The sequence below is a fragment of the Strongylocentrotus purpuratus genome, unplaced genomic scaffold (assembly GCF_000002235.5).
Source record: "Strongylocentrotus purpuratus isolate Spur 01 unplaced genomic scaffold, Spur_5.0 spur5_scaffold_1, whole genome shotgun sequence".
Lineage (NCBI taxonomy): Eukaryota > Metazoa > Echinodermata > Echinoidea > Camarodonta > Strongylocentrotidae > Strongylocentrotus > Strongylocentrotus purpuratus.
This window is the reverse complement of record NW_022145594.1, coordinates 42,001,965-42,023,862: the sequence shown is the minus strand read 5'-3', so window position 1 is coordinate 42,023,862 and position 21,898 is coordinate 42,001,965. Positions and strand designations below refer to the sequence as shown.

General features: G+C 38.4%; 1 protein-coding gene across 1 annotated transcript in view; it reads left to right on the top strand.

Annotated features, from left to right (window-relative positions):
* The window catches only part of LOC115921133 (roundabout homolog 2-like), a 32,081-nt gene extending 10,475 nt beyond the window's left edge, over nt 1–21,606 (top strand). Inside the window, exons 2-3 of the mRNA XM_030978252.1 lie at nt 11,521–11,657; nt 21,373–21,606. Coding sequence (XP_030834112.1) covers nt 11,521–11,657; nt 21,373–21,576 — 341 coding nt within the window. The 3' untranslated portion in view covers nt 21,577–21,606. The remainder of the gene's footprint in view (nt 1–11,520; nt 11,658–21,372) is intronic.
* Nucleotides 21,607–21,898: the final 292 nt, after the last annotated feature.

Here is a 21,898-nt window from a genome sequence, read left to right as displayed (position 1 = left end):
CTCTGTGTAAGACCTAAGGGATTGTATGTTAGTACCCTTCTTGCGCTCAGCACAGCAGATAATAGATGTACATACCAAGTCATTCTCAGTCTGTGTCGTTGAGAAAACGTGACGGAAAACAGAACAATTCTTTGACGTTTGGAACCGTTTAGCTCTAAACCGACCTGACATTATAGCAATTGTGATATGCTGTATATGCCAGTGGTACAACATGTGTTAATACATGATGGAAAACAGGAGATTTTTGGCTGTTTTATGAACCTGTTTGGCGCTATTAAACTGCTCGGGGCTGTTGCCGATTTGGGAATTGTTTTTTTCCAATTGACGGCAATGATTGTAGTTCCCCGCTGGTCGCTAAATACCCATTCTCATTCATTCCTTGTGTATTAATGTGTTTGCTTTCTATTTCTCAAGTGAATTGTGAAATTATGCTGTGATGGAAACCATAGCACATTCCATTTTATGCAACTACATCAAAAAAGGATGAAGTGACTTTTATAGACTTTTATGTAGTCCAAAATTGAAAAACGATCCTCACTTCTCGAAGACAAAAGGAGTTAAAATGCTATGAAATCATATCCAAATTGTTTAAAAACATGTTTTATTAGACTGTCTAGACATTCCATCTGATGATCTGACTTCTTTTTTTAAGAAGAAAAAAAAAAGACCAAAATAATAGAAAATGATCTTCACTTTCTCCAAGACAAAAAGATCTAAAAAGCCTAAAAACAATCTTCTTCGTATCGTCTTTATGTGTTTTCCAGCCGTATTAAATCATTTCCAAAACAGTTAAATGTATAGGAAGTATGCTCAACGCTAACAATAAAAAGTGGTCTGTACACCATTTCATGTTTTATCAGAAAAGAAAGAAGTGATTTTGCTTAGAATTATCTCAAAATTATGAAAAGTGGTCCTTGCTTCTCCAAGGAAATCACACCTAAAATGTTCAAGAAAGTGTAGTATGTAGGCACAATGCTTACAATAATAAATGTATCACTAACCCATTTCTTATAAGATAATGATGAGGTGATTTAGTAAGGAATCATTCCCAAAATTTGAAAAAATTGCTATAAAGAGTATGAAATTATTTAAATGTTTAAGGAAGTTCAGGGGATAGGCATGAAGCTAAAATGAACATAATTCTCTTTTTAGAAACCTTTTTTGGAATTCAGTTTCTAAGTTTCATGTACTAAAAGTATATGACTCTATTGAGATCAAAGAAATGGCATTCTGAATAGGAAGATAAATGACCAGGATATTACTGTAAAAGAAATGATATATTTTTTTCTAAGTTCTCTTCGTTTAAGTTTTCATCAGATGCTGATTTTCCCATACTGAACTGATAACTCACATGATATGAGTAATCAAAAGAAAACATTTTCACCATGACAAAACACTTTGGTGTTTGCGAAACAAACAGATTTTCTCCCTCCCCCAAAGACTGTCTTTAACCAACCCAATCCGTCGTCCTTGCCGGTCGTTGCATCACGCTGCTTCCCCACTGCATGTAATCACCATATAAACATCCCTGATTGGCATCATCGGCATGGGGGCCCAGCAAAAAGCGATTTCACCCAGACAGAGCATTGGGAGAAACATCTTCTTTTCTCTTTACTTCTCATCTTTTGTACCGCTTCTCACCAGCTAACCTCCACTTTGATATCAAGCGACGGTTCTTGAAATAACAAACAAGTTTTCATACTCTCCACAAAAAAGAATTCACCCCCATTTCTTCTTCTTTTTCGATGGTGGTCTACTGTGTTGATAGTCTATGGGGTACCAGTGGCATGTGTCACCCTGCGCCGACATGGTTCCACGAATATCTATTTGGACCACAGATTTTGAGAAAATAAACATAAATTTATGATACCTATTTAATGGGCTCTGTGACAGACTGATGTTGACTGAACTTTAACTCTGGTGAATGATATTTTACTTGACTTTTTGTTAAGATGAATATAAATATCTTGTCCTGAACTTGAGGATTTAATCTTCATTTTTGCAGAATATGTAGACATTCTCAGATTCTCTTGTGTTTTTTACTTTTTAAACTTTCATGTTTCTTTGTTTCCTGTAAGTTCTTTCTGCTCTTTTCTAAACTACCTCTGATTATTATTTCTCTAACTTTTATTACAATTATTGTTTCTAACCCTCCTAGTTGTACCAACTCTGTCACTTCTGGTACTGTTTTGATGGTTATTAATTACAATGAAATTTTTATGAAAACTTTTTCCAACACTGATACTTCTGCTGTAAGAATTTTGACAGCCACATTCATTAAAAAAATCAGTACATGCTCTTGGTGATGTGAAAAAATGAATTGCAAAATCATGTTAACCGTTATGTTCCAAAACATTCTGGTATAGAAGCATTTTAGGTTGATGAATAGCATGTGAACACTTTGAACATGCGTGGCACAATGCAGTCTATAGATTTCCATACCAAAGAGATCCCTTTCAGAAACACAACCAACAAAGACCTGTAAAGAGAGTCTAAACCAAAGATATACCACACTCTAAATCATCCCTTTGCAGGTCAGTCATGACAGTGGTATAAACACACCGTAAAAACTTCAGCAACTGACCATTGTATTTCACTATTAAAAGCCCATATGGTCTAAATATCCCGGATATTGAAATATAATAAGTTCACTGATTTATTAGCATGGTTGCAGCAGAGAGAATTAAATATTTGGAGCGTAAAATTTTCAGTACAAGCCTTTGCCATTCATCAAAATCTATTCATTCATTCTGCATTGTAATTCATTTTTGGTTGAAATAGTATGTGGTATTTCTTGAAAGAATAATTTGTCTGTTTGGAGCAAGAAGGGCATAAGGCCATATAATTTAACATCCTTCTGGCTCCAAACAGGTGAATTATGACATATTGTAGGCCTAGTATAAGCTGATATATAATCCAAGAGATTCTGTGCTTTTTGCTCCATCATTCTGATCATGAATTAAACTGCAAGCTCTTTGAATATGATTGATATCTTACATTTTTGTTTTGAGTACATATCCATAGTGCATTTCATTACTTGGACATTCTTGGTGATCCAAATTGACTCTGGCAACAATCCATCCAGCTTTATTTTGTCAAAATGTAAGGTTGGGTTTCAGGTTGCGATTAGATTTTAGGGTAAGGGTTAGAGTTATGGTTGATTAAGTTTTGGGTCCTAGATGAAAGTTATGCAAAAAACTGCAGTGCAATTGTCACAGGAGCAAGTGTCCTACAACCACATTTTTAGTGTACATGTACTTGTACTCTGTGCTTGTGTGTACGTGATATTACTACTTCAATATGTCATCAGCCCAATCAGACCTACAGATCTAACAAAATTAGACGATTGCCTTTTCCTCTTTTTTCTTTATCTCCTTTTCTCTCAATTACCTTATCACTAAATACCCACAATTTTGATTAAACGCCAATCAAATTTAAACTAGCTTGGTGTTTTTTCAAGGTCGTTGTGGACTGCGTTGAAAGATCATCTGAAATATTGCGTCCTATTACAGCAATCTATAAGAATGCTCTTCAGTTGTATTACCTTTTGCTGTCTTTGTTTCTCTCTTCCTCCATCTTCCTCAAATTGTCTTGTTACTTTCTCCTCTTCTTTCACTCCATCTTCTTCTCGTTTTTTGCTCCTTCTTCTTTCATATTTTTCTGTCCCTGTCTTTCTCTCTCCCTCCATTTGCTTTCCTCTGTCCACCATCTCTCCTCTTTCTGTTTCTTTCAATTGTATGATCTTGTAATAACTTGTCATCATACCTTCTCTCTTTTTCTTCTTTTCTCCTTTCATCTCCCTTCTCTTTCTGTCCCTCTCTCACTCTTGTTCTTTCCTTCCCCTCTCTCTCTTCTCTATCTTTTCTTACTCACCTTATCTCTCCCTCTCTCTCTATCTCTTGCTCTCTTTCTCTCTCGCTCTCTCTTTCTCTCACTCTCTTTCTCTCCTTCCCTCCCTCCCTCTCCCCTATTTCTCTCATTCCCCCAACCACTCTTCCCTCTTCACATCTTTCTGCTCTTTACTGCTCTCTTCTCTTCAGATACAATCCCCATCATCTAAAAGAATGTTCCATCTCTGTCTCCTTCCCTCTCTCTCTCTCTCTCTCTCTCTCTCTCCGTCCGTCTCTTCCTCCCTTCCTCTCTCTCCCTCTCCCCCTCCCTTCCTCTCTCTCCCTCTCCCCCTCTCTCCTCTTTTCCTCTCTCACCATACCACCACTGCTCTGCTCCCCTCATTGTCATACCAGGTCCCCAAGTTGCTTCGATGATGACGTACATCCTTCTTTTGTTCTCCCCCCTTATCGTGAGCGAACTTGGCGGAGTTAATTCCGCGAGTGTTTTTGTCGTTGCTGCCTAATTCACACCTCGTTAGTGCCGAGCCGTGCCCTCTCACAGTTCGCACCTAATCACGCAAAATTTCGCCAGAATTAGCGTTAATTTGAACTAGCCTTCGTTCTTGGTTATAGCACTCATCAATTCTAGCTTAAATAGTACTTTTTCTTCCAGGCTCTGCTTGAACTTGCCGGGCAGGCCTTTGTTCAGAATCTGCCCTCGGCTGAACATCTATGAATCGCTAATGAGGGCTGCGCTTATTGGTATTTTTGGTTGCATAGTTCACAAGTGTGCTGCAATTCCTTATTGTTCATTACATTCAGCATCAATCTCGTATATCTATCCACATGAACTTTTCTTCCTGATATGTACTTCTTTCAAATGGATTTGAGAGTAGTTATTTCTATTTCTGTCTCATTTCCCTTCCATTTTCAGTCTGTCTGTCTGTCCGTCTGTCTTTCCCTTTCTCTTCTGTTCTCTTTCTCTCTTTAATTGTTTCCCTCTCATTCTCTCTCTATCTTCATTTCAGTGTATTTCTCAACTGTTGCTATGTCAGGCAGGTTGTATGCTCCAAGATAAACAAATGATAATTACATGGCAAGCAATAGAATATACTTACCCCGACTGTACAGTAATTTGCTTGCTCTATATAAAATAATATTCAAAAATCTTATCAAAAGATCTTGTCTTTTTTCTCGAGTCCCGCCGCGCACTAATGTCCTTTGGCAAGACAGCTACATTTGCCACCCTCCACCCAGGTGAAGTAAATGGGTACCTGGTAGGAATTTATTCCTTAAAACGCAGCGCGCGTAACAGCTGCACTGCTAAAGCCAGGGTAATTATGCTGCATTATTGTAGAGTGCTTAGAGACTTCTGATAAAGTAAGTGTTAGGCGCTATATAAGCAAGGATAATTATTATTATTATTATTATCTTACTTCATGCAGTAAAAAGAACAAATTTGGAACTTCATATTCAGAATTTTATCACATTCCTCAAAGATAACCTGAAGAACAGATCCTCAATTTTCTTAATGAGTCAGGTTTAAATCAATACAAAGCATTGAACTTTTGCTAGTTTGGGGTGGGCTGGTGATCCTATTTCATGGGACTCCTAACTGTGACACCTACGGTGAAGAGGTGTGATGAAACCAGTGTAATGGGAGTACCAGTCTCTCTGTGGGATACCCTGGGACCCCATGGGGCCTTGTGTAGTCAGCTTACATTCACATCACTGAGGGTTTCTGCTTAACCCTTCCAATACCATATGCAAAATATTCTATATAACATTCATATTCATAATTCATTATGAATGGAATTTATCCATGCAATGAGGTTGAAATGAAACAATGACCTGTTCTTAAAAAAGTGCAATTAGCTCTTTTAGAATAATAAAGTATGTGGTAGTTATATTGGTATTTGTCTGTTAAGAGCCCAGAAGGGCATTAAACTCTATCAAACTCAATGAGTTAATACCCTTCTGCCCCCAAACTGAGGAAATAGTCCGTTTGTAATGTTTAAAAACATTTCATACATTTTTAACAGCCCTTTATATATAAGTAGGTACCATACACAGAAACACAATGTAAAATAGTTAACATTTAGTTTACCTCCCTATCAACCAGAGGCAAAAATGCCTTAAATAAAATCAACAGAATTAACCCAGAATCTATTATTGGTTTTTAATAACAAAGTATAAATTTGATAGATACATATTTGTCTTGATGGTAACACGATAAAAGGCATGGAAGAGTGATCAATTCTTTCAACATTGACAGACATGCATTTACATTGTCACCCCTCTCCCATATAAATGCTAAATTGCATACTTCCTTTCCTTAGTGCAACTAAACAAACCATCATTTCTGTAATTTCACAGCACAATTCCATAACAATACTTGCATAATGGAAGCTGACATTTGTTATTCATTGCTTGCTTTTAATAGCAAATTCATCTATCTCCATAATGAACATCTATCATTTCTTACGAAGCAGCTATGCATCTTTTATTCTATTCCTATACCAATATTGCCCACGCGGTCGGTCGACTCGCTGGTCCGGCAGCGGTCCGCTGATCGGCTCAGCATCCTGCTCATATTGCTATATAGACACATCCAATATTGTAGAGAAATAAATTGAGTAGGGGTGAGGATGATGGTAAGAGAGAGAAAACAGTTCTTTATTGCTTCCGTCCTATGTAGTTATATATACAGCTATCTTATGGGAAAGGACATAAGTGCAAAATGTCAACAGCCAGAGTTTGTATGAAATAAGACCGAGTTATTCAATAACAAGATGTCATTCTAAAGAGGGGGCTGTTTTTAGCTCTCTGAGTTATGTTATACAAGGTGGAAGCCCATGAATGCAATATTGAAAATGTGCAGCTCGGCTTAGGAACTGAAATATATTTTTGTCACAAGAGTAACATATTCAGTGGAACAAAAAGCATTATATATGAAAGGTGTGGATCACTGTGACAAACAATACATTTTAGAATTAATTTGTAGAATTTGCGGTCAAAATAACTATGGGTCATATTATATATGTGTCTTCCAATCAAAATTGTTTTAGATTTGAGTATTGTTCAGATAGGTCTCTTCTCCTGATATTTTTTTAATTTAAGGCAAAAAAACTACTTCGTCCACCAAGAGTCAAAATGGGAAAATAAGTTGTGTTTATAGCATTGTGCTTTATGTGAAAAGACCTCATACAATACAACATAACTTGTAAGATCAGAACATGATGTAAAACTATGTTGGAGCTTCAAATTCTTAGTGTGAACAAGTCCTATTCGCACCTGAATGTCTAGCGAAATAATGTTCAGCATTGCAATTCATGAATGTGAACAGACTTCAAACAATACAGCATAACTTGTGTTCTAATCACATCTATCATTATAAGATCAGAATGTGGTTTGAAACGATGATGGTGGTTTGAAACAATGATGGGGCTTTAAATTCTTGTGCATTAATCACACCTACCTATATCTTATTAAGATCAAAACGTGGTTTAAAATGATATTAGATTTGTTAATTCTTTGTGTGAACATGACAGGCTACATTGTCAGCAAACTCCAAAGGTGTGGTCCAATGCATAAATACATGCTGCTCCATTTCCCCTCGCTGGAAGTATATCACTATTGTCATATGTGATGGGGATTATATGAAGTACAGATGCTGCGCTTTTGAAGTAGATTTGATGATATATGGACAGACATATCAATACCGAGCCGCCAACGTTCCTTGTGAAACGAGCAGAATGTGTTTGCGCTGGCCTTCTATAGTGGGGCAGTTCACACCAGGCTTAAAAATTTATTTCCTTTTTGTATACTGATGAGGATAGTCCTCCTCCATGAATACAGCTGTTTGATGATGTTTATCCTTCTATTCATTCTGTACAGCACATTCAAAGGAGGACATCAAAAGACAAAACAAAATGAAATTACAAAAAAATGAAATCACCAAATACTTTGATGAATATTTTTTTTGGACTGCATAGACAATAAGTATTTGCTTATAGCTGAAGCACACTGTCCAAGGAATTGGTAATTTATTAGAAATTTATTACTAGAGTACAATCACCATCCAGGATAATTACGATTGTTTTATTCCTGAAGCTAAGATGGGTTCAGAAGAAAAGAAAAAAATCCCTGTAACGGATCAGAATCAGAGCACAGGTAGATTAAATTTAATTTAGAGTCAACGATAACCTTGGGCTCTAATTTACTTTTACCTCCAATTCTCCATGTGGTAAAGTAAAAATCCCACCACAGATCAGAATTAACTTTATTCTTGTAACAAAGTGGGATTAAGTGCATTGAGTGGTAACACACCCAGAACCTTCACACACATCTGCTTTTGAATGCAGTCCATCTGATGAGCCGTGTTTATTCTAATTTGTCGAACATTTTGTCCAGAACAATTCAGTGCATGTATGTATGTCTGTCGCCACCAGATGGTAACCTGGACGATGATTTCTCGTTCTTAAAGGAACACCGCCCCCATCCATCATCCCAGCGAGAAAATGACAAATCGTCTTTGACCCTTAACGCGCCACCAAGCTTCATGATTGTATTGGCCATGAGAAAGACGTCGCAACACATAAAGTAAAGACACAAAAGTTAAAATATGTAGTTTTATAAAGATTTTATCAGACATGTTCATCTCTGAATACTCGATAGGAACAATGGATGAATGTTTGTCTTAAAGCCCCTCCTAAGTGTTGGGAGCCTCAAATTCGCAAAAAGTTTGATGGCAAAATTTTATTTAAATGGTATCATAATGTGAAAGCGGATATCATTTAAGACACACTTCTGCAAAGATCCCCCCCCCCCTTCCCAACAAAAATGTGTTTGAAGACAAATATTGATAAAATAATACATACATTATGATACCATTTAAGTGAAATTTTGCCATCAAATTTTGAAGAAGAAAAAACTTCCAACTTTTTTCAATGATATTAGGCATTTTAAGTCAAAATGTTGGCAGTGAACACCATCTATTACATTATATGGGCCCTTTTTACTCTTCACATGACCCAAGCTGTTAACAATATTATAGATTTCTAGACATAAAACATGAAGAATAGATCCTTTTTAGGATTTTTTCTTCTTCTCACTAGTGTTCCTGAACAATCAACCTTTTCTGTTCTCATTCTTTCTGTATTCCTTATGCTTATTCAAACAAATTTATCAAGAAAGTCCACTTTGAAGAAAAAAAACCAACAAGAGGAGCTTGTTCATCAAAAATTAAGCAATTTGTATATATTTTAGTACCTGCATTGAAATATAATCCTCCCTACTTGTCACTAGTTTGCATACCAAATGTAATTCAATTCAAATTTGGATCCAAGCAAAGCCAGAACAAGCTTTATTAGGCAAAAGAATTTGTTCTACATTGAGAAGAATGTGCAAAATTCCATATAAAACAGCTATTTTATACAACTAAATTGCTTTGATACAAAGATTTCTCCAAATGTCCAAAGATTTCTCCAAAATCACTAACAAGACTCCCATTTTGTCCCCCAAATTATCAAGAACTGACTTGTGTCCGTGGCGCGGAGCCTTGAACAGCCGTCGAATTCATGCCTTTAATTGATTTAGGCGGATGAACCTTAAACAGTGACTTTAAGCCAGGGCTGCAGTGTGGCAAATCGCTTATCGCTTTGCCAATTTGAGCAATTCTTTGTACCGCTGCTGCGTCACAGGTTTGTTTTGATGCATGGTTGCGAGAGTCTGAAGGTGCTTCAGAAAAGTGCATTTTAAAGTGAAAATAGGAGGCAGAATCTGATTTTTGTTAATATAGGTGTGAGTATTTAATCTGATACTGTCATTTAACTTGATATTTTGAGGAAAGTTAATAATAGTCATAAAACAGATAATTATTTAGTGGTATATTCTTTCAGCATTAAATTGTGTTCAATAAAAATGTCAACTGAATACATTTTGTTTAGCTTATTGCTATTAAAATAATAACAAGGGAATAGTGATTCTTTTCATTGAGATTACAGAAAGACATGGCTATTACACAAATGTATCAGTCAAAATATTCATACTTTAACTCATTTTTTAGTTAAACATTAAGCTAAAAGTTAATTGCTGTACTCTTCAGTAATTTCCAATTATTTGTTAAATTGCCTAATTGTTGTTCTAGACATGACTTGCATAATTGTAATAAGTATGGTGTGTTAATATATTACACGCAATAGAGAATGGCAGCATTTCCTCAACACTTAAGCCTAGAATATATATTTAGAGCTATACCGTGTCGCTTTCTTTGTAAACTGTATAAAAATGATCATAAATGAGCGATAGTATGGACATTATGTATCATTTTGATGCTCTAATCGTGTACATTTAGAAGTGATCAAAACACATTTCCATGATTGAATCGTGAAACTGCTTAAAATGAAAGAATTTGATATTTACCCAATATTGATTTAACTAATACCATATACACGGAGCTCGATGAATGAAGGTTACATGATAAATCAGTACATTTCTTTTGAAGGCTGATGATTGTTCAAAGGTCTATTGCTCACATATCTTAAGGTTTTCTTTAAGCATGGCTAGCAGAGACTTCAAGGTTGCTATATATATATTTACAATCATCTTTATTATAATATGATTACAGGCACGTTCCTCTCACTTTGCGTGTAATCATTACCAGATATATATATAGACATATATATACAAGTTCATTGGTGATGATTTATTTATGAGATCATGAACGGATCATTACTTTTCGTGCGTCTTCAATTGGCATAGTTGCGGCAAAAGTACGTTCACCGGGAATCTCGATGATGATTGTACCTGTTATGACGGCCAAGGGATTATCACTGTTCTTACATTTCCAGCAACAGCAGAAACAGTTTAACCATTGGCGCTGTGTTTTCAGGATGTCTTGTTGAAGTGTGTATTGTTGCCTTTGGGGATTTCTCGCGACGTGTTATGCAGTTTAAAAAACTAATTTGTGTTTAATTGTTCAGTTATGGATCCTTAAGCATCTATTAGCATCATGCAATGTGTATTTTGCATTAGCATCTCCCTTCTACGTACATCCCTAATGTTGCGTTATTAAAATGCAGAGCAATGTTTGTGAAACACATAGGACATTTAAGTAATTACACCTCATGGTTTTGTGTTGACATCACCTAGGATACAATAGAACGCATGTATTTTGCTGAATAATGTACATTTATACATTCTACAAAATACTTCCATGAGACATTCAAGACTGTTTTTGTGTCAGTTGTATTCTGTTGCCCAGCCCAAATAGTTCCTGACATCGATCCTCACAACTTCATGGAAACAATAGCACATAACCTTAGTCTTGAGATAGAATACATCCCTTAAAGATTAATTCAATGCATTTGATTTAAAAAAAAATTGTATTCATTGTCATATAAAAACTACATCAAACGTTCATTCCAATAATAAATACAAAGAAAAAAAGGTAGCTGCAAAACTGCAATGTGCTTTAAAAGGTGCAACTCCCTTAAAAGCAATATATGACAAACATCATAATGGAATAAATAGTCTTGCAGAGTGATCTCTGTCTCGGCTGTGGACGTCATGTGATGATGGTGCTGGCAATGAAGATGATGTTGATGATGATGATGATGATGATGATGATGATGATGATGATGATGATGATGATTTAATGTGCTCTCTTCTTATTTCTTTCGTTGTACAGCTGTTGGGGCTGATGCAAGACGTAATGAGGAATCACCCCCAAGGATCACTGAACATCCGTCAGGCCAGTCCATCCGGAAGAACAGTCCTGCAACGCTCAACTGCAGAGCTGAAGGATTCCCTGCACCAGACCTCCATGTGAGTATCCTCCAGGAGTTCTGTAGCCATGTGTCCCATCTGTCCTAGCTTCCATCGGTCCTGCATTACATTGGTCCTGCATTCAATTGGTTCCAAGAGTACATTGTACTCTTGTCCAAGTGGTCCAAAGTGTTATTGGACATGCATCTCATAATTCCTTCATCCCTTTCGTCCTTTGTCCCATTGATCCAATATAACATCTGTCCTGGGTGTCCTTGGCAGGGCATCCTCATGGTCCAAAAAGACCCATTGGTCCAAAGACCTCTTGGTCCTAAGTCTCATTGGTTCTGTATCTCACTAGTGCTGTATTCTGTTAGCCCAATGTCTTGTCATGAAAAGCCAGTCATCATGTCAAGTGACCTGTTAAAAGTTATTTCCATTAATTTTGTAATTCTTTATACATAGTAATTTTCTAGTGTGTAAGCTCCTTTTGCTATACAATGAGTCTTTACATGACGTTTTCCTTAAAGTTTGAACAGACTATGGATATATATGCCCTATAACCTACTTCCTGAAGAGATACAGGGGACTCCACAAAGAGAATGGTGTTAACTCAAGTGTAAGTTTTACTCGAGTTAATTCTCAGCTGTCGCCTTTGGCAGTCAGAGTCCCAAATCGGAAGCTCTAACTGCAGGTGTAGTAAACTCTGAGTTGGATTAACACACAGTCTTATGTTTTATCTCTTTGGAACCAAAAGGGCATTAACATGTATACTTTAACATAGAGTTAGTGCCTTTCTGGCTCTGAACAGATAGTTTGTAGATAAAACAAAACTGGTGATTAACTTTGTCCCCACTTTAGTTGTCTAGGGAAACCCTTGTCTCATCTTCAATTTACATGTATCATATTTTTCAAACATAAAGGCAGTCTAGGGTTTCAGGCTGTATCAAAGAAAAAGAGTTTTCATCTCAAATTTACTTTACTACATTGGCCAGGAAAGATATAGCCATCTAGAAATAGCATTTCCAATTTTCCACCAAGTACAATTCCTATAAATCAATTTCAGTAAGAAAATTGAAAATGAGTATGAAATGTTTTTGTTTCAGAATTATGATATAAATTATCACATATCATAACAAATTAGTAACTGATAATTGCACCAGATTGTGGTCTCTTGTTTACTATCTCTCCGGTAAACAGAATCGTTATCTCAAATTGACAATTAGGTGTTGACATATATTTGTTGCTAAGTAAAATGTGAGGGAAGGTATTGCGTGGGGCCAAACTATCCGCCTGTGGCAGCTCCGAGGTTAAATTAGATAAAAAGAGATGAGGCGCGAAAAGTGGATTAGTGAAAGAACCAGTGGAGTATCTATCAATGGCTCTGTTTTGGTGGAAGAAATAGCGCCGGTTGGCATATCGGAGTTTGTAAACTAGTTCACCACTTTGTGATTAAACTTTGGGAGTACTAATAAACTGACATTTTGGAGGTCTTCGGGGATGTAACGTGACCGGCGAGGCTATTTCGTTTTCTGTGTTGCTATCACGTGTCCATCACCTGATCTAGCATTGACGACAAGTTTTACCTTTCGTGAACCGGGCTGTAACGCATTCCGCGATCCGAGACGTAACGCATCTCGGCAGTTCACGCGATAACGTGGAAGCGCTCGGGGATAATGTAGGGGAACGAGAGCCCAGTTAATTTTGGGATGTAAGTCATTTTAGGATAGATACTCCTGGCTGGTAATCATTATAAGTGTTGGATCAGAATGTTTCTCATCCATGTAGATTACATTGTAAGTTTCGTGTGACCTTCCTCCTGAAATGTACACACAGGATCGACCTGTATTCTAGACTGAAAAAATAGAACATTAATGGGATGTGGAGGTAAGATTATATACCAACAGTCGCTAGGTACATTTAGTTCAGTTTCTAGCTTACATCTTTCCAACATTGTTCACATTATTCATTAGCAAGCAACTAAACTGTGTTTGGGTAAAACATCGCAAATGTTAAGTTGTTAACTCTTTGTCGACTGGAACCAGGTGGCCCCTGTATTAAGCCTATGGCAATGAATGAATTCAGAAGTCAACGGGTTACGTATGAAACAGGTGAACTTTGGTGGAATGGTAGTCGCTGTGGATGTTAACACACCTGAGCATAGGTGTGAAAGAACATCTTCATTGTTTTGATATCTCTTGCTTTCTCTCTCTTTCTCTTTCTCTCTCTTGTCTTCATTATCTATATCTCTCCAATCTATCTTTATCTCTCACACTTTCCCCCTTTCTGCTCTTCTCTCTTTCTCTCTCTCTCTCTATCTCCATTCTCTATCTATCTCCATTCTCTATCTCTCCACTCTATATTCATCATCTCTCACTCTTTTATTCTCTCTGCTCTTCTCCCTCCCCCTCTCTCTCTCTCTCTCTCTCTCCCCCTCTCTCTCTCTCTCTTTATCTTCATTATATATCTCTCCACTCTATCTTTATAATTTCTCTGCTCTTTTCTCTTTTTATCTCTCCCTCTCTCCCTCTCTTATTTTCTCACCTTTGTCATCTCTCCTTCTCCCCTCCACCTTCACTCCCTCGCTCCCATTGCATAACGTCTACTGCAACGATGTTAACGCTTGGTGTTAACGCGCCTGACCCTCTGGTGTAACAGAACTCGACGTGATATGTCATCACGAGGGAATAACATCTAAACGGACCAACATGTAAACACCGGTGTAGAAAGAGTTCGGTATTTAGTGTCCCGTGTCATAGGACGCTTTGAAACAACATGCAAGCCCACAACGCCATATGTCAGCTGTTTGGGGTTGCAAAAAATGAAGTTTCGGGCAGTTCCTATGTCCTCACAAAGAATACATTTCTTTCTTTACCAACCAGAAAGTGGGCAAAATGCATCAAACAAAATCAAGTTTTGTGACCTACATGTTTTAGGAATCTAGCTCAATACATGTATGTTCATTACTTCTTTTTATGAATGATTTGAAAAGGAGGGTAATGAAATAATAATAAAGGTCCCGTTGTGCATTCTATACTGGTCCATTTTAAAATGTTATGAATTTAAGTCAATGGGAAAATGAATGGAATTGGAATGGTTTGTTTACGTATTTTGTACTTTTTCATTTTAGGGTGTTATGATTTCTTTCTATTTTATAGTAGAAGACTGACTGTGAAATTGTTTATAGAATAGAGTCAACCTAGTTAACTGGTCTGAAAGTGATTTTCTATTCCACCGAGCAGTAATATTTGTACATGAATGACTCAAACATTCAGCCCCGTCCCTCAAAAAAAAAAAGAGTAAAATGTCTCTGTTTGATAAATATGTCTGGGAAAGAGAGGTAATTGTTAATAAATTGCTGCAATTTGAAATCCAAAGCCAACTTTCTGGCTTTAATTATCAAGTCAGAAATGTTTAGCACTGGAGTCAAAATATCTGAGGGAACATGAGAGGAGACAAAATAAATCAGTCCTTAGACTCTGGAAATAGTGTGACCTATGAGGAGTAATTGAAGCCTTTTTGTAGCTATGATTATGAATCTTATGATATTCCTTGACTTTCGAAGTGTCATTTGAAGGGCATTCTTGAGTGCTTTGAATATTCAAAGGCCTTGACATTAACCAATATCTAATTTCCATTTTTTTCTGTCTGTCTGTCTGTCTGTCTCAATCTCCTTCAGTTCCTTCTTCCCTGTGTCCTTCGCTTTACAGGCCTCATAATTACCCAAATGAAATCAGTTTACTGATTTTACCCATTTTTCCTCATTTTCCCTGATTTTTCCACAATTTGTTAACTCAAAGGGGGGGGGGGGGGGTGGGGATGATGTTAGATGCCATTATTTCCTGAACCCTTTTCTTTTCTTTTTAGTGCTCACTATCACCCCTGGTTTTAACACTTTCTTTCTATCTCTGTCTCTCTCTCTCTGTCTCTCCTTTGTTTCTGTCTCTCTTTCCCCTTTTTCCTATCTCCTTCCCCTCTCCTTCCCCTCTCACCTCCTCTCTCTCTCTCTCCCCTCTCTCCCCCTCTCTCTCTCTCTCTCTCTCCCCCTCTCCCCCTCTCTCTCTCTCTCTCTCTCTCCCCCTCTCTCTCCCCCTCTCTCTCTCCCCCTCTCTCTCTCCCCTCTCTCTCTCTCCCTCCCTCTCTCTCTCTCCCTCCCTCCCTCTCTCTCTCTCCCTCCCTCTCTCTCTCTCTCCCTCCCCCTCCCCTCCTGAATCAACTTTCCTTTTAGTCACTTCTAACTTCTTTAAAACAATCCCATATTTCCAGTGTCTCTTTTTGTACGTCATTTATGCATACATCAGGGAATATTTCAAGTCGATACAAAGTGAAATAAAAAATAAATATAACCACTCGAGCTGTCTTAAGGGACTACATTGGTGAAAGAAAGAATATTTCAATAAATGTAGCCTAACAATAATTCAAATTAATTTCCCTTTCTGTACGTCCATTACCCCCTCTTGAGGGAGTCTTTAAGAAAGGATTAGCCCGAGGATTGTGCCATCATTGACGCCTCTTAACATGATTAATGGAATGTAATGACATTGGCTACGTCCAGACCAGAGATTGGAGTCCATCTTGATTTAGAGTTGATCAGACTTCATTGCTAATGACATATATTGTTAAATGGCAGGTTGTGATGATGATGATCTTTTGTAGAAGATGAAGGGAGGGTGAGGGGTAGATGGGGGAGAGGATAGAGATGTGAGGGATGGGAGGAAGAGAGAGGGAGGAATGGGGGAGAGAGGGGGAAGAGAAAGAGAGAGAGAGAGAGAGAGAGAGAGAGTGACAGAGGGACAGGGAGGGGAGAGAGAGGGAGAGGGGGCGGGAGAAAGAGAGACAGAGACACAGAGGGGGTGGGTAGAGGGGGTGGGTAGAGGGGGTGGGGTGAGGGGGTGGGGTGAGGGGACGGTTAGGCAGAGGAGGAAGAGGGGAAGTGGTGGAAAGCGATAGATAGAGCGGGGTGACAAAAGACAGAAGGGGGAGGGGGGTTGTAGACGAGAAGTATAACTTGCTAACTACAGTGAAGGTCTACATGGACATATTTTGGGGGGATGGGGAAGAAAGAGAGGGGGAGACTCAGTTCAGGATGAATCTCTCCTCTAGTCCGATATCGGCAAGCAAATTCATATATCCGAGTAGGTCAATTCTTTTGAACTTGCCTTCCACTTTAACCAAACGCATATAAAGCATCCAAAACTCCAATCTACAGGCTGATGATGTCGATGATAGACTTATAACTAACGAGAATCTGCCTAGACCGAATGATGCCCTCGACTCTCATCATGAGCAGAAACGATTATAGAGAGAGTCGGAGCCAAAAGGGCGTACACTCTCTCGAAAAGTATATGAGTTACTACCCTTGTGGCTTTCAGCAGAAAAATTATCAGTTGAGAGCCAGAAGGCATTAAATCTATGTAACAGTCTATTAGTTAACATCCTTCTGGCTCAGAGCAGATAAATTGGTCTGTATCTCAGTTTAGGGCCAGAAGGGCATTTACTCTGTAAACGTGTCTGAGCTAACATCTTTTTGTATATCTCAGCATTTGAATTGCCTGTTCAGGACCAGAAGAGTGTTAAGTCTATGCGAAAGTATACAAATTAACGTCTTTTTCGCTCTCAGCAGATGAGAGTTCAAAAACTCACTTCCAGCAGATGAGAGTTCAAAAACTCACTTCTCCATCTATACTCCTTAAGTTGAGGGGGTCGGTTCAGGGGGCTGACGTGTGGGCCAAACCTATCTACACTGAATCGTTTCTGTATTTTCGGGGTAAAAATCAATTGAATTTGGACTCGTTGGTCGTCAGCGACCCTGTACTGGGATAGCCAATGGCTCCGGGCTTAGTAGACTAAATTGGTTTTGAATGAGCTTTTTATAGGCCAATTTTGGTGGGGTTAACATGATCAGCAACAAACTGGCTACTATGTTGGTAAGGGGCTTTAAAGGGTGTCCTTTTTGCCCTTTAAAGGTTGATCCTATAAAGACTTGTTCACACATAGCTCGATCGGTGTACTGCATTTTTACAGTTTTCTACAAAATGTATTTCAATGGCGTAGATTCGAGCTAGACACATGTCCCACAATGCACTTCACATTTTTGTATCTTGTAATGTTCACAGATAAGTGTGTAGGACCTTTAATTGCTGCATGCAGCTAATTTCTTAAACCTCACTTGATATTCATATAGTGCACACAAACAAAACTTTTTGGAAGAAACGTTACGGTTTGCCACGGTTTGTGTGAACGAGCTTTAATTGGTGTTGTTTTTACCCTTTCATCATTTTCCTGAACAAATTTCCTGGTGTGACACAGAAAACTTATGGTACAAAAATATTTCAAGAATTATCCTCTCTTTATTCTGCACTTACATATATTGCTATTTAACGATGCATAAAGGGGCCCCAACATAAAACACTCACTCAGAGTGCTGCTCTATTAACTTAGGCAAGCTGGTGCCCTTCTGACGTATCTTTTAATTATCCTAATCAAAAGTCTTTGGCCTTTATTATGTAATTCATGGTCCCATCTCTGTATTTAATAGTAGAACATTTATAGGTTAGCCTCTTGGAATATTTGATGGTGTGAATTGTTCACGTAAATGATTGGTCAGTTGATTGACATGTCTTTTCTTTACTATTTATTCTGTAAGTAGATCATGAGATTATGCTCTTGGTGGCAATATCTCTTTTTGCTCCTCTGTGAGTTGAGGATTTGTTATGGAGTGAAGGAGATTACTACAAGCTAGGTGCTTTGTATTGAATGCTTCTTAACCTGAGATGGGGAAGATGGTAAAATCCCCATCTTTCTCATGACCTTCTGGTGAGGATATGAAGTTATCGGCTTGATTTCGAAACCTTCACACCTCGCAATGTAATTTAGCCTGCCAAATTGGACCAGATTTTACTTGTTTGAAATCGGCGGCTAGCTTCAAGCGCAGGCAGATTGGCTCGTAACATTCTGTAATGCAGCATGATATATGGCCTACCTTGCTGAAATTTTCACTCATTACGACGAAGGGGTGTTGCAGCTTATCTACTGCGGCTGCAAAGAAGGCAAAGTTGAAAGAAAGTGGTTCAATTTTGTTTCTTGCCCAGAGAGAAAATTGGATAACACATACATAGAGTCAGGGAATTGATGTGTTGCTTTGTGAAATGTACATGTCATGTGTTTTTCAAGAGCAAGTAGGTCGCCAAGTCATATACACTCACACAGAGTTACACGCCCTTCTGGCTCGCGGTAAACGATATATGGTTGAAGAAAGATAACTGGTTGATTTTGTGGATTTAAGCTTAACCAACTTCCAAGGATGCCCTAATTTGGAGCAAGCATCAGTAATACCAATCAATGGTCTTAAAGAAGAAGAAGATAACTTCATCATTTGAGTCTCATTGGACAGTATAGAGTGATCATTATACATTTAATGCCAGAAGGGCATTTACCAATAGAATTTTACCGAGAGTTAACACCCTTCTGGCTCTCTCTTGCATCTCCCCACTGTTTTGAAATGCATGACCCCACATTTTGCCGAGCGTCTTCCCACCATCTTTCTCTTTCTCTCTCTCTCTATTACTTTCTCTTGCTCTCTCTCTCTATCATTCTCTCTTGTATTACTCGCTATCACTTCCTGTCAAAGCTTTTCATCTTTCTGTACATTCAACTTTACAGTGAAATTCAAACTGTAAATAAAACAAGCCAGCAAACGGTTCTATTTCACCACTTCCCTCTATGCCTATACCTGAACATGATTTCCTTTCTATCACCAGCCTCAAAAACCTGATATTTCCTTCCGCGTTGAAAACGTTTTAAAACTATATATATTTCTCATACTAAAAGGAAGTATATGACGTCCTCAATCATAGAGGTTTGGGCCAAGTTGCACCAAAATTTGTGAATAATTCCTTAAGTTTACCATCTAATATCTGTTCTTTGGTTACATAGGATAAAAAGAAGGTCCAATAACTAGACCAGTCATAACATTGTCGTAGCCACTTCCGTTTCTAAACATCCCAACTGATCAAGTATCTGAGAGGGAAAGAGATGCACAGAAATAACAAAGAGAATGAGAGAGAGAGAGAGAGAGAGAGAGAGAGAGATACACTGAGAAAGGGAGAGAGAAAGAGAGGGAGAGAGAGAGAGAGATGAAAAAAAATCAAAGATAGAGAGAATTATTAAGAGGGGTGTAGAGAGGGGAAGATAGAGTGAAAAATAGAGAGATTTTGTTAAAGGGCGCGTTCATGCTTGATTTTGACGGCCAGAATAAGGCATCTGTTACGCGTTTAGTTTAAAACACGATTGCGTTCATGCTCACTTTTGTAGAATCACCGAAAAAACGGCGATCACGATCGCCGATCGTAAACTCACAAAAAGATGCGTTTACAATTTGTAAACGCGTTTAAATGGGGTCAACGCACTGACCTCTAGTGGTTCTATGTAGCATGCACAGTGAAGGTTTGCGAATCCAGCTGGAAGACCAATTAAGGCCACACACGGAGAATTGCCTGGGGGAGCCAGAGAAGTAAGCATGAACAGTACATCGTGGAACTGCGATCACAATGAGCGTTTATGATGAGCGTTTCAGATCGCTCATTCTGCCTTCAAAATTTAAGCATGAACGCAGCCTATAGCGGGAAAAAGAGACGTATAAAGAGAGAGAGAGAGAGAAATAGGAGAAAAAGAGATGAGCAAGGAAAGCGGACATGGCAATGATGTCAGCAGAGGTGCGAAAGACATGACAAAGACCATGCCCCGAGCTGTCCAGCTCAACCCTGTCACGAAAAAGGTGTGCGATTGTTTTTCGGCGTTTGATTTCTCTGGGGCACGCACTCCTCTCGTCTCCCTCTCACCCTGAACATCTCTTTTCTCTCATTTCATCATCTCTTCACCCCCATCTCTCCCCCCTTTGGTATGTTTCTCTTTCACCCCTGTCGGTCGCCGCTTCTTAGATTAGAAGGTGTGAAGTGGAGGGCTTAGAGATGGGGAGAGGGGTAATGAAAGGTGTGTGGTGACAAGCCGGTATCTCACTTGGTACTGGTCTTGATAGTTTCCGTTGTCATAAGAACGGGTAAATTTTGGTTAACCTCTCATCAGCTTTTGTCATGGACTGGGGCATTACCAGTTTCGAAAGTGGGGTCATGGCATGTGCCCCTAGGTTCCAGGTCAACGTATGTAGCAGCATTAGTTTAGAGTGACAAAACAGAATAAAGAGGGTAAGCAGAGTGGGTCAGAATGAACTAACCCTGCCCCCCTCTCCATAAAATGTGATGTTTTATGTTTTGCATGTATATCTGTTCGTTACTACTTAACCCCCACAATAGTAAATGATTTGAAAAGGAACAAGGTAACTCTAAACCCCAACATATCCAAAATATTTAAATTTTATGAATTGTGAACTACAGAAAGTTTTGCAAAAACGTTCTTGAATTATAAAAAATTCAGTGCCATGCCCATTAGAATTTCCGTTTCGGTTCAATAAAATTTGGAGTGGACTTTTAGGCTATTATTTTATTATTATCATTATTATGATCCAGTCATTTAGTGCCATGGCATTAGCTTATAAGCACTCATAAAATTTGCAAACATTTCATAAACGCAAAAGTTTCTTGTTAAACAGATGTCATGTGGGATGCAATACCTAAATTCTTTCTAGCTCATGATCTATGGAACCCTTCATAGAACAATTGAAATGCATCCATTGCTTTGTTATTGCCTGCCATCGCCTGCCAGTTTTGTAAACTTATGTTGTTTTTCTCTCTCTCTTTCCGTTCGTTTTCAAATCTAGTGGCTCAAGGATGGGCAACCTTTGGAGATGAAAGGTGATGGTCACCTGACCGCCCTGAGCACGGGGGCGCTCTTCTTCCTACGGGTCATTCCGAGGGTGGACATCGGCGTGTACCAGTGCGTCGCAACCAATTCCCTAGGAGTCGCGTACAGCAAGAATGCAAGTCTGGACATTGCATGTAAGTTCTTGAATGTTTTTAAATGATTTTAGTCCTCTGTATTTTGTGTGTGCTTAATTAATGATTATGATATGTGAAAAATTCTGATGAGAAAGATAAGAGTGTGTGTACCAGTGCGTCGCAACCAATTCGCTAGGAGTCGCATATATCAAAAATGCAAGTCTGGACATTGCATGTTCTTGAATGTTTTTAATGATTTTAGCCCTCTGTATTTGTGTGTGCTGAATTAATCATTGTGATATGCGGAACAGTCTGATGGGAGAGAGATAAGAGTGAGTGAGAAGTTAGGAATAGAAAGGTGAGATATCAGAATTAGGATAAAGTAAGATCATTAACATAACAATTTGA